Raw genomic sequence first — 12,223 nt, 5'->3', positions numbered from 1 at the left:
TTTAGTCGCCAGCCACGGTCAGAATCCCCTTTGAACTCGGCATCTTCATCTTGAGGTAGGCGTAGTGGGGGACCGCCATGAACTTGGCTAAAGCAGGTTGGCCAAGCAACGCTTGGTATGGGCTGTCAACGTCCACCACTTCAAACCAGACTGGCTCTCGGCAAAAATGATCTTTGTCTCCGAAGAGGACGTCTATCTGGATCTTGCCGATTGGGGAGCAGGAAAGGCCAGGCACAATGCCGTGGAAAACAGTTCGGCTGCTTTGAAGCTGTTTCTGCTTGATTCCTAATTTCTCCATGGTATCCTTATACAGGATGTTGATGCTGCTGCCTCCGTCTATCAACACTCGCGAGAAGCGAGCGGCCCGCCTATTAGTGGCCAAGGTGGCACTCAGAACCAAGGCGTAGGAGCCCGGATTCGGCATCACCTATGGGTGATCTTCTCTGCTCCAACTGATAGGCTTCTCGGACCAATGCATAAACTCTGGAGTATCTGATGCTACTGCGTTTTCTTCTTGCTGCTGCAACCGTCTGCTTCGTCGATCATCAGCCATACTGGTGAACACCACATAAGCTCCGTGTTCTTCAGGGTATTCATCTTGTATGGTGCCGGCTGGCCTGGCCGCCGGCTGCTGGGGTGGCTGTGGAGGCAGCGGCCCAGCAGGCGGTGGAGGAAGGAGTCCATCTCCCTTGGCGATTCTGGTGAGCCAGTGGCATTTCCGGGTGGTATGGTTTGACGGCTTCGCGCCGTTGTGGAACTTGCAGGGACCATCCAAAGTCTGCTCATAAGAGAAGGCCGGCAACCAGTTGGACTTGCCGCCCTTCTGCCGCTTCGCCGGAGGCTGCCCCTCAGGCTGTTCGTCTTCGACTGTCACGACCTGCCGACTGCTGGAAGTCGGCTGCGGGGCCTTGCCCTTGTGATCATTCTGCTGCTGTCGCCGACTGGTTTCTCCAGCCGGAGTTCTGGTAGCCTGAGGGGCCACTTCTCCAGTCGCACTAACTTGAATCTCTGTCTTCATGGAGGAGTCGGCTGTGGCATATTTGTCTGCAATGACTAGCAACTCGTTGAGGGTCTCGGGCTCGTCGCAGAGGAGACGGTGCTTGAGGAGGGTGCCTTCTCTGCACCCGGCGGTGAAGTACTCGATAGCCTGCACCTCGTGCACGCCCTCGCAGTTGTTCCGAAGCTCGCCCCATCGCGTGAGGTAGTCGCGCGTCGACTCGTCTTGGCCTTGGGGGCCGCTTGTACGTGATTGTGAAGTTGCGGACAAAAGCCTCGGTGAAGTCGACCCAACTGTTGATGTTGCGGGGCTTAAAACTATTCAACCATGTCCTGGCCATGCCCTGGAGCATGAGCAGAACGTACTTCACGGCGACACGCTTGTTGCCGTTTGCTATGTTGACGGCTGTGGAGTAGTCAACTAGCCAGTCTTCTGGCTTCACGGAGCCGGTGTATTTGGGCGTGTCTCGGGGGAGCGTGAAACCTTTGGGGAAAGGCTCATCTCGGATGCGGGGCCCAAAGCAGGGTGGACCCAGCTCGTCTTCTTCTTCCAGCGCCAGGGATCGGTGGAGTCGGTCGATCCGATGGCGTGCGTCGTTCTCTCCGACTCCCTCTCGATGGCCGAGGCAGTCGCCGAGAGTCGGATGCTCGATAGGCGGTGGGGAGACTCGTCTCTCCCTTCGTGGTGGGGAAGGCAGGTAGTCGCCCTGCCGCTCCACTGCTCTTGGGCGGCCGTCTTGGTCGCGCTCGATGGTGATGCGAGTCCGACTGTGGCTGACAGCTGGATCCTTCTCTTTTCTTCTGCGGACTCCGCTAGTCGGTGTCCGAGACGTCGCGCCTTGATCTCGGCGGGGAGGTAAGTCGTCATTCTGTCGCTGTGGCACCTCCGTGTGGCAGCCGGCTTCGTTCTGTGCGGCGGCCGCTTTGAGGAGTCATTGGACTCACTCGGTCATTAGGCGGCGCTCTTCGCCTTCGAAGTTGTCTGGCTCGTCTGCTGCCGCCTGGGCGGCACGGATGTTCTCCGCAGGCGTGGCGTATACGGGGTGATCGGCCCCGAACAGGTTGGCGACGGCCGCGCCGCGTTGTCGGACCGCGCCTAGGCGGCTAGGCCCAGTCGGTAGGCCTCCGACAAGCGTCTCATGCTTGCCAGCTTCTTCGCGCCTTCGACAAGCTGAAAGCGGCATGCCTCCAGCGTCTCGGCATCAGCGTCCTCTAGAATGGGCACCGTCAAGTCTCGCAGAGCCGCGTCGAGCGGGTCATGAGCTCCTTCACCGGAGTGCTCGCCATGACTGATGACGAGCACTTCCGTGATGGCTCTTCCGCCGCTCGCCTCGCGAGGGAGCGGCTCGTCGTAGATCACTACGTTGGAGGGGAACGTGTCGAGCGACACGCCATCAGAGTCGACTAGAATTGGGTCGGTGGAGCCTACGGACTCCAAGTCCACGGTAGGCTCGCCGGCGACGTGGAGATGGTCGAGGAGGCCCGCGAGGAGGCTTTCGGGGCCGCCTGTGCCCGCATCGGATGCAGGCTCGTCGGAGATGCTAACCTCACCGAGAAGGTCAACGAGGCAGCTCGCCGCGGAGGCGTCATCGACGCTTTGCAGCGCGTCAAGGCAAGCGCCATCGGGCGTGCCGGGCTGGCTACGCTCGCGCGGGAGGAAAAGGGTTCCCGTCCAAAGCAAGTCTCCGGACGATGGTGCACCTCGCCCCATGGTGGGCGCCAAATGTCGGCAGTTGGGTGCGACATATGCCAAAGGATGGCTTATCATGGCGGGCGCGAGTAGAACATTGCCGGTGCCAGGAAACGGGATTAGGCGAAGGCATGCACGCCGGCGAATCTTACCCAGCTTCGGGGCTCTCCGGGGAGATAACACCCCTACTGCTGCTCTGCGGGGTCTCCGCATGATCACTAAGGCGTAGTGACTACAAGGTTGCTCCTAGAGCTGTATTCTTGAGGTAGAAGGAGGCAAGGCTAGCTTTCTTCTTCCTATGTGATCTGGTCTAAGACTAATGGATGCCAACCCTGTGCATGGGTGCCCCGGGGGGTTTATATAGGCCTACCCCCCGGGGGTACAATGGTAATCCAGCTGGGCGCGGGTCCCAGCCGTCTGTCTCACAGGTCGCCGTCTTCTCTGCCGACTGATGGGGCCCGCCGACTCGCGGGTCCCGCCGGCGAGTCCAGCACTGTAGCCGTGCTTCTGGTGACGCAGGCTTGGTCATTGGGTCGTGGCAACAGTACCACCGTCTATCGGATGATCACTGTCGTTACTCCCCATCTTGTCTGGTTAATGGCGCGTGGGACCCGTGGGAGAGGTCGGCCGACTCCGGGGAGCCGACTCCCACGGGGCCGTCTTCGGGGCGTATCCGCCGTCTTCTATGCTCTCACTGACTGGCGGGTCCGCCATCTCTGAGCCGTATAGGTAGGCCATCGTGGCCACAGTGCGCCGTGCACTGTGGCTGAGGTCAGGTCCGGCATGGCTAGAGTGCTGGGCCACGCCGGAGATCTCCGGCGGTACGACACACTGTAGCCATGCCGGCTCATCGTAAGCAGGAAGTGACGGCCACGCCGTGGTCGTACCCACCCCGCCTATCTCCATGAGTGTAGCGTCGTGGGCCGACTTTCTAAAGCCGGCTCCTCCGGAAGTCGCCGGCCATGAGTCGACCCATCTAGGAGTCGTCATCTGAGACTCGGTTCATCTGGGAGTCGTCATCTGAGACTCGGCTCATCTGGGAGTCGTCATCTGAGACTCGGTTCATCTGGGAGTCATCATCTGAGACTCGGTTCATCTGGGAGTCATCATCTGAGACTCGGCTCATCTGGGAGTCGTCATCTGAGACTCGGCTCATCTGGGAGTTAACATCTGAGACTCGGCTTTGAGGGGCGCGGCCTGCCCCGATGTCTTGAAAGGTTCTGGGGCTCGGGTCAGCCTACCCGTGGCCCATTACTCCGACAGGGAGAGTGAGGGGCAAAGTGGGGAGGCGCTAGGGTTCGTTTGGGGCGGGGCGACCTAGTAGGCACCGGGGAGCCGCCGGATGGCCGCCCCGTGGCCATCGGCAGCCACGGATGGCGCGCGTGCGTCTACCCAGCCCCTGGTGAACAGAGGTAGGGGACGGCAGGGTTAGGTGGGCTGGGCTGCACTGTTGCGCGGCTGGGCCAAGTGCACACTGTAGCCTGGCCTTTTTTCCCCTTTTTTTACAGAAAGGGTTTTGTAATATTTGTGGTGCCAAAATGATTTGTGTAAGATATGGGAATTGTCCACATAAATACAATGCAATGTTTGGCACGACCACAAAAAGTTTGGAGGCCAGGGGATGCCATTTACATTTTCACCATTAAAATGACATTCAAAAAGCTGAAGTTGCAATAAAATACAATGCTGAAGTTGCAATAAAATAATTGCTACTGTCCATCTTAGCTCAATGGTGATGTTGTTTTCCTTAACAATTAATTGTTATGGAATTTTGGCTAAATGATGGACTATTTTGCACCAACTTTGGTGCAACTTCAAAATTCACTTGCAAATTGAATTTGATGCCAAAGTGGAATTTCAAATGAGATTTGAATCAAAGCTGATTAAGCACTATTTGAAAAAAATGATTAGCTTAATCACAGAGGGTTACTGTAGCATGACACTAGGGGTGTTACATTAGCATTATGATCGTTACAGTTTCATTGCTACTGCTTTCTTCATGACTTATACATGTTCCTCCGACTATGAGATTATGCAAGTCCCGAATACCGAAGGAACACCTTGTGTGCTATCAAACGTCACAACGTAACTCGGTGATTATAAAGGTGCTCTACAGGTGTCTCCAAAGGTGTTTGTTGGGTTGGTATAGATCGAGACTAGGATTTGTCCCTCCGTGTTTCGGAGAGGTATCTCTGGGCCCTCTCGGTAATACTTATCACTATAAGCCTTGCAAGCATTGTGACTAATGAGTTAGTTGCAGGATGAAGTATTACGGAACGAGTAAAGAGACTTGCCAGTAATGAGATTGAACTAGGTATGATGATACCGACGATCGAATCTCGGGCAAGTAACATACCAATGACAAAGGGATCAACGTATGTTGTTATGCGGTTTGACCGATAAAGATCTTCGTAGAATATGTAGGAACCAATATGAGCATCCAGGTTCCGCTATTGGTTATTGACCGGAAGTGAGTCTCGGTCATGTCTACATAGTTCTCGAACCCGTAGGGTCCGTACGCTTAACGTTCGATAACGATTTGTATTATGAGTTATGTGATTTGATGACTGAAGTTTGTTCGGAGTCCCGGATGAGACCACGGATGTGACGAGGAGTCTCGAAATGGTCGAGATGTAAAGATCGATATATTGGAAGGATACATTCGGACATCAGAAAGGTTCGGAGTGATTCGGGTATTTTTCGGAGTACGGAAGAGTTACGGGAATTCGATGGGGGAAGTAATGGGCCTTAATGGGCCATACGGGAAAGGAGAGAAGGGCCTCAAGGGGTGGTCTCCCCCCCCGCCCCATGGGCTGGTCCATATTGGACTAGGAGGGGGCGGCACCCCCCTCCTTCCTTCTCCCCTCTTCCTCCTTCCCTCCTTCTCCTACTAGGAATAGGAAAGAGGAGGGGAATCCTACTTGGACTGGGGAGTCCTAGTAGGATTCCCCACACCTGGCGCGCCCCCTGGGGCCGGCCACCTCTTCCCTCCCCTCATTTATATACGTGGCCAGGGGGCACCCCATAGACACACAAGTTGATTGTTTAGCCATGTGCGGTGCCCCCCTCCACAAATTTCCACCTTGGTCATATCGTTCTAGTGCTTAGGCGAAGCCCTCCGTCGATAACTTCATCATCACCACCATCACGCCGTTGTGCTGACTAAACTCCCCCTCGACCTCAGCTGGATCTAGAGTTCGTGGGGCGTCACCGAGATGAAGCGTGTAGACCGCGGAGGTGTCGTACCTTCGGTGCTAGGATCGGTCGGATCGTGAAGACGTACGACTACATCAAATGCGTTGTCATAACGCTTCCGCTTTCGGTCTACGAGGGTACGTAGACAACACTCTCCCCTCTAGTTGCTATGCATCACCTAGATAGGTCTTGCGTGATCGTAGGATATTTTTTTGAAATTACTGTGTTCCCCGACACTCGGGAACCCCCTGACGTGAGACTCACGCCAAAAATTCCTATAAATCATGAAACCCCCGAAAAGAACTCTAGATCGGGAGTTCCGCCGCCAAAAGCCTCTGTAGCCATGAAAAACCAATCGGGAGCCCATTCTGGCACCATGCCGGAGGGGGAAACCATCACCTCTGGCCATCTTCATCATCTCGGCGGTCTCCATGACGAGAGGGAGTAGTTCACCCTCAGGGCTGAGGGTATGTACCAGTAGCTATGTGGTTGATCTCTCTCTCTCTTCCCCTCCCTCCCTCTCTCTCTCTCTCTCTCTCGTGTTCTTGATTTGGCACGATCTTGATGTACCGCGAGCTTTGTTACTATAGTTGGATCATATGGTGTTTCTCCACCTCTACCTTCTTGTGATAAATTAAGTTTTACTTTTGAGGTTTCACTATTATCGGATTGAATACTATTATGGATTTGAGAACACTTGATGTATGTCTTGCGTGGGATACCCATGGTGACAATGGGGTGTTCTATTGATTCAATCGATATATGCTTTGGAACTTAACTCACGGATTCCCAAGGTGACATTGGGGTAATCTATGCATAGGGGTTGATGCATGTTTTCATCCTTTTGTTTCTCAGGTAGAAATCTTGGGGCACTCTTTGAGGTTCTTTGTGTTGGATTGAATATTATGAATCTGAAGTTGTTTGACGCATATCGTATAATTGACCCACGGATACTTGTGGTGACATTGGAGTATCTAGGTGACATTAGGGTTCATTGATGTGTATCATATGGTGTTATTTTACTACGAACTCTAGGGCTATTTGTGATACTTATAGGAATAGCTCAATGGATTGACCGGAAAGAATAACTTTGAGGTGGTTTCGTACCCTACAAGCAATTTCATCTTATGTTCTCCACGATAGGAACTTTGGAGTGACTTTTGTCGCATGTTGAGGAATTGTCATATGATTTAATTATGTTATCATTATTGAGAGAACTTGCACTAGTGAAAATATGAACCATAGGCCTTGTTTCCAAGCATTCAATACCGTTTTCGCTCACTTTTGTTACTAGTTACCTTGCTGTTTCTTTTTCAGATTACAAAAACTTATATCTACCATCCATATTACACTTGTATCACCATATCTTCGCCGAACTAGTGCACCTATACAATTTACCATTGTATTGGGTGTGTTGGGGACACAAAGAGACTCTTTGTTATTTGGTTGCAGGGTTGTTTGAGAGATGCCATCTTCATCCTACGCCTCCCACAGATTGATAAACCTTAGGTCATCCACTTGAGGGAAATTTGCTACTGTCCTACAAAACTCTGCGCTTCGAGGCCCAACGCGAGTCTAGAAGAAGAAGGTTGCGTAGTAGACATCACCATCCTGGAGCCACGTCGGATGATATGGACGCGCACAACCAGATTCTATCCAATCCAGATACCCTTCGGCAAGACCTCCGACAGTAGTTACGGAACACATCGACGGCTAGATCGAGAGGACCGGTCATGCACATCATTGCCATGATGGGATAACAGCACAAGGACCGTCACCACACCACTGCATCCACCATGTCGATGCCATCGCCACCATGGAGGAGGACACTGGCCCACACTATCCACAACACGCGGCTCTAGGCGCTAGATCTGACGGAACTAGCACCAGCCGCCCCACCATCACACAACGCCGGCCCGCCCCGCCGCCTTCGCAACGCAGCCCCCACCATGACCATGCATCGCCGCACCCAAGGCCCGACCGTCCGTGGCGCCGCCGCAATGCCCTGCGGGAGCGGCACGCTTCCCGCCCGCTCGCCACATCCCGCGCCATAGCCACCAGGGGAGGAGGGATAAGGGCCCTGCCGCCACCAACGCCAACTGGGCTTCGCCCGGCGGCGCCCTCCGACAGCAGCGAGGGGAGGCGGAAGCTGAGAAGAGGTACGGGAGGCGACGGCTAGGGTTTCGCCAGCCGCCCACGGGAGCGACTTGGGTGAATCAGGCCCTTGTTATGAGTGTAAGCACTCATACCAGTAGTCGTACCAGGCGCCCACGGCTCCGCCTCATATACAGGAACAAACTTCGTAAAGGGCATCAACGCATCAGAGAGACCCAGCCTCTGTCACCACTACTAGAAGAGAGGGTGAAGAGATCCGAGAAGAAGAAACACCAGAGATCATTTTCGTCTTTTTTCCCTCTTCGTTCCATTTCATCGCATCATCACCATTGTTAGAGGAATTCCAAGTTGTAAGATCAGGGTGTATAACTCTATTCATACTTATGTGAAGATTGAGACTTGTTTAAGCATTCATCTTATTGTGGATCCTCACGGTATCGATATGGTTTTCATTGAATCATACTCTATAGTGATTTGTTATCGTCTATGATTTAAGAATATAATGATCACCCCTAGGCGGTTGGTGGCACCTTCTTCTCTGTTGGCCACTGCTCGCTCCGCGGCGACGAGTTGCTCATCAGCGGCGCGACACCCCATGAAGCTGACCGAAGGGCTTAGCTCGCGGCTCTAGGAGAGCCGGCCACGCTCCCACGCCCGCGTTGACCTCCATGGCACCACGACGCGCCTAGAGCTGCCGGCCTCCGCATCGTGCTGCCCACGCTTGCTCTGTGGCGACCCGACGTGGCCGCCATGACTTTCACCAGCACCGCCGGCCATCAATCTCGGTAGAAGGGGAAAAGTAGAGGAGAGGAGGGAGGAATTTCTCGCCGAAGCAAATGTAATCTAGCGATAGGGGATGAAATCATGATAGGGGGTTTCTGGGGGCTAACCATAAATGCTCAGGACACCGTATACTTTTCTATGGTCGGGCTAATATGCGGGGTCTGTTCGGCCCGCCGAAAACGTAAATCGTGCCGATCGGAATTTTTGGAGCCGGAGGCCTTTTACACGATCTTCTAGCTAGACGTGACGTAGCTAGTCAAATCCCGTCTCAAAAAAAGAAAAGAAAAACTAAGCAAATCGGAATAAAATAAGTCCGAAAGATCCATAGAGTTCAGCCTCAATCCACCGAGAAATCCCCAATCTCTGGAGAACCCTAGACCCCAAATCCACCGAGTCCAGCTCCAGCCTCCCCCGATCCATTCCTACGCCCCTCCACCGGCGGCCGGCAATGGTGTGACCCGAGGTGCGCCACATCGCTCTTGGCTCCTGCTTCCATGGAGCGCACGCGGGGGCATCGGCGGCGAAAGCTCTCCGTCGCCGCCGGCGTCGGCGTTGGAGGTGGCGAGGACCGCCTCAGCGCGCTGCCGGACGACGTCCTCATCCACATCCTCCTCAAGCTCCGCGACGCCCCCGTCGCCGCTCGGACCAGCGTCCTCGCCCGCCGCTGGCGCCGCGTCTGGGCTCTCCTCCCGGAGCTCCATTTCCCCGTCGGCACTGACCCCGACCGCATCCGCGCCGCCCTCACCGCCCATGATGCGCCGGCCCTCCGCCATCTCTTCGTTGCAGGCATCGAGGCCACCCCCGAAATCGCTGCGGCATGGCTCCCCATCGCCGCGCGCCGCCTCTCTGGTGTCCTGCATTTCAAGAACACGGGGGGCATGAATGGTGCCTCCGCCGGGGAAAGAGGTACCTTGAAGTTGCCTTGCTTCGAGAAAGCAACCAAGGTCGTGCTCGATCTACATTCTATTGGCCTCACCCTGCCGCCTTCCGGCGTATTTACCCGGCTCACCGATCTGGAGCTGGTTCGCATACAGCTGCACGGTCCGTGTAGCCTCAGTGACGTTGTCTCTTCACCACGGTGTCCATCTTTGCGCCGCCTTTCCGTTTGCAGTGTCAGGGGTCTGGAGAACTTCACAATCCAGTCGGAATCTCTCGTACAATTGGAACTGAGGAGTTTGCATATCTTGCAGCAGCTCAATATCGTTGCCCTGTCTCTGCAAAAATTAAAAGTATTCCTTTGCTTCACCAATCCTCTGAATGAAGGTCAACCAGTTGCCAACATCTCAGCCCCTCAGCTGGTGACACTTGATTGGAGAAGTGCTTATGACCCTAGCTCCGTTTTGTTTGGCGAGATGCCAAATCTCCAACAACTGACCACCAATCCTCTTTTTGTATATGGAGACGATATATTTTCTGGACTTAATCATCACAGCTTGATGCTTCCACAACATTTTCACCACATCAGAAAATTTATTCTCATCCTTTTCTATCTGCAGGTATGTGAGTCAATCGATTTATAACCAAATTTTGAGAGTTAAACTTCAGGAATATATTGTTTGGAATACTTGTGAAGCCATACAAAATTGAAAATTCACAACAATGCACACAAAAGTGGACTTGTTTAATTAATGTGTGTTACTCACTTTGTAGAAAAATGAGATGTTTGCGTCCTTGTCCAACTATTGACCTATTGTATGACTTCCTATGAACCCGCAGGTCCGTGGCAACGAACGGTTCTTGATGGAAGAGATGACAAAGTTGCCTAACATTACCATCTTGGGACTGGTGGTATTGGCATGTGGACATTCCTTTGGAGCCAGCTCATTCCATGTTCTCAAGATGTCTAGCGGTATAAGAGAGCTGATGCTTCAACTTGTTACTCGGAGCGAGTCTAAGGTAACACTATACTTAGTTTAAAAGAAAATAAGCAGCAAGGAAGTTTGTGGCAAATCCCATTGCTTAGCAGCAAGTTGCCCTACTCTTGTTATTGGTTAGGGTTAGATACTGAAGTGTTGCTTATCAAACTTGACAAAGTAATATACTACTTGGATTCATGACTTTGTAGTAGGTTTTATTTCAAAAGATTACAAGTCTGTTGGAAATGCCACAACAAATTGCTGGGGTCATATTTCCAGCAAAAAATTGGAACCCTCCTTTGATCTTCTGTAGCAAATATAAAATCTTCTTTTATTTTTATATGGGTTGATGATAGCATGATACATCAGCATTCGTATAAGGATTATAATCTGTTCGCTTTATGGTTTTCTATATGCATGCAACAATTATACTTTCAGCAATATTCTGGTTCTAGATTAATTTGTCTGCTTTTATTCTTTTGTAAATTTTGTTCCTGACATATCTAAGAGTATCCATGCAGTCTAATAATTTCTAGTTTCATGTCTCTTATCTCAAACCATATCAGTTAATCTTAAGCTGTTTTTCCTCTTGATTCAGGCATTTGTGTGCCAACCAGGTTGCATTTGTGCTGAGCCATCAAATTGGGAAACTGAGGACCTCGTGCTACCTTGCCTCAAAGAAGTAGCAATCAATGGTCTGAGAGGAACTGAACATGAACTCCCTCTTGTGGAAAGGTTATTCAAGTGGGCAACAACGCTAGAAAGGGTGACGATAATTTTCCATGACTCGATCTCTGAAAGCAACGGCGAAGAGTTCCGCCAGTTGTTACTAAGCTTCTCTAGGCCAGCAATATGTATGGAATTCTCGCATTGCGGAGGAAGTTTATCATTTGACTAGGGCACCGACTTTGCCGATTTTCTATGGTTGTCAGTTCAGTATGGCGTACTTTTGTGAGACTGAACTTCTGTAACTTGTTTAAGTCCAGCAACTTGTTTCCGGCATTTCTGAGACTAAACTCTGGTAGCATGTTTAATTCTAGAACTTGGTTTCAGTATCTGTGAGACTGAACTGCTGTAACCTCTTGTAACTTGTTAACTTTGAGACTTGGCTTTAGTATTTGTGAGGCTCAAGTGTGGTAGTAACTTGTTCAACTCTAGAAGCTTGTTCCCATACTGGATGCACATTGGTGGTTGTTTCCATGAATACATATTACTGAAACAGCAGAGTAAAATTGGCATATACTGAAACAGCAGAGTACTATACAAGCAACGACCTGATCTGATGTAAATTTCAAATGGCTGAATTCAAAGAGCTCTACAATATTGTGGATCGTAAGAATGGGATTTGAGGAGAGACTACTTCTCACAATTTGTTGGCGCGAATTGGTTGCATGAGTTCTCTGCAGCTATGTACACTACTCTGATGCATGCTGTAACTTATTCGCTTAACGGGCAGAGATCGGTGCAGAAAACGGCAGTGTCTCATCCAGCTCACAGTCGTTTTAGCTTTTCAGTTCTTCCCTCTGCGGTGTGTGGGTGGGTGTTCGTGTGAGAAAGATGTGATAGAACAGTCAAAAATGGGAAGCAT

The 12,223-nt window shown here is 51.9% G+C and overlaps 1 protein-coding gene across 1 annotated transcript; it reads left to right on the top strand.

Moving 5' to 3' along the window:
- The first annotated feature begins 9,014 nt into the window (after positions 1-9,014).
- On the top strand, positions 9,015-11,790 carry LOC123160633 (putative FBD-associated F-box protein At5g56400). Its single transcript, XM_044578457.1, has 3 exons — positions 9,015-10,275; positions 10,496-10,675; positions 11,234-11,790. Exons 1-3 carry the CDS (start codon positions 9,274-9,276, stop codon positions 11,531-11,533), a joined length of 1,482 nt encoding a protein of 493 aa, XP_044434392.1. The 5' UTR covers positions 9,015-9,273; the 3' UTR covers positions 11,534-11,790.
- The last annotated feature ends 433 nt before the right edge of the window (positions 11,791-12,223 follow it).

Source organism: Triticum aestivum, chromosome 7B, assembly GCF_018294505.1.
Source record: "Triticum aestivum cultivar Chinese Spring chromosome 7B, IWGSC CS RefSeq v2.1, whole genome shotgun sequence".
Lineage (NCBI taxonomy): Eukaryota > Viridiplantae > Streptophyta > Magnoliopsida > Poales > Poaceae > Triticum > Triticum aestivum.
This window is presented reverse-complemented; position numbering and strand designations above follow the sequence as displayed.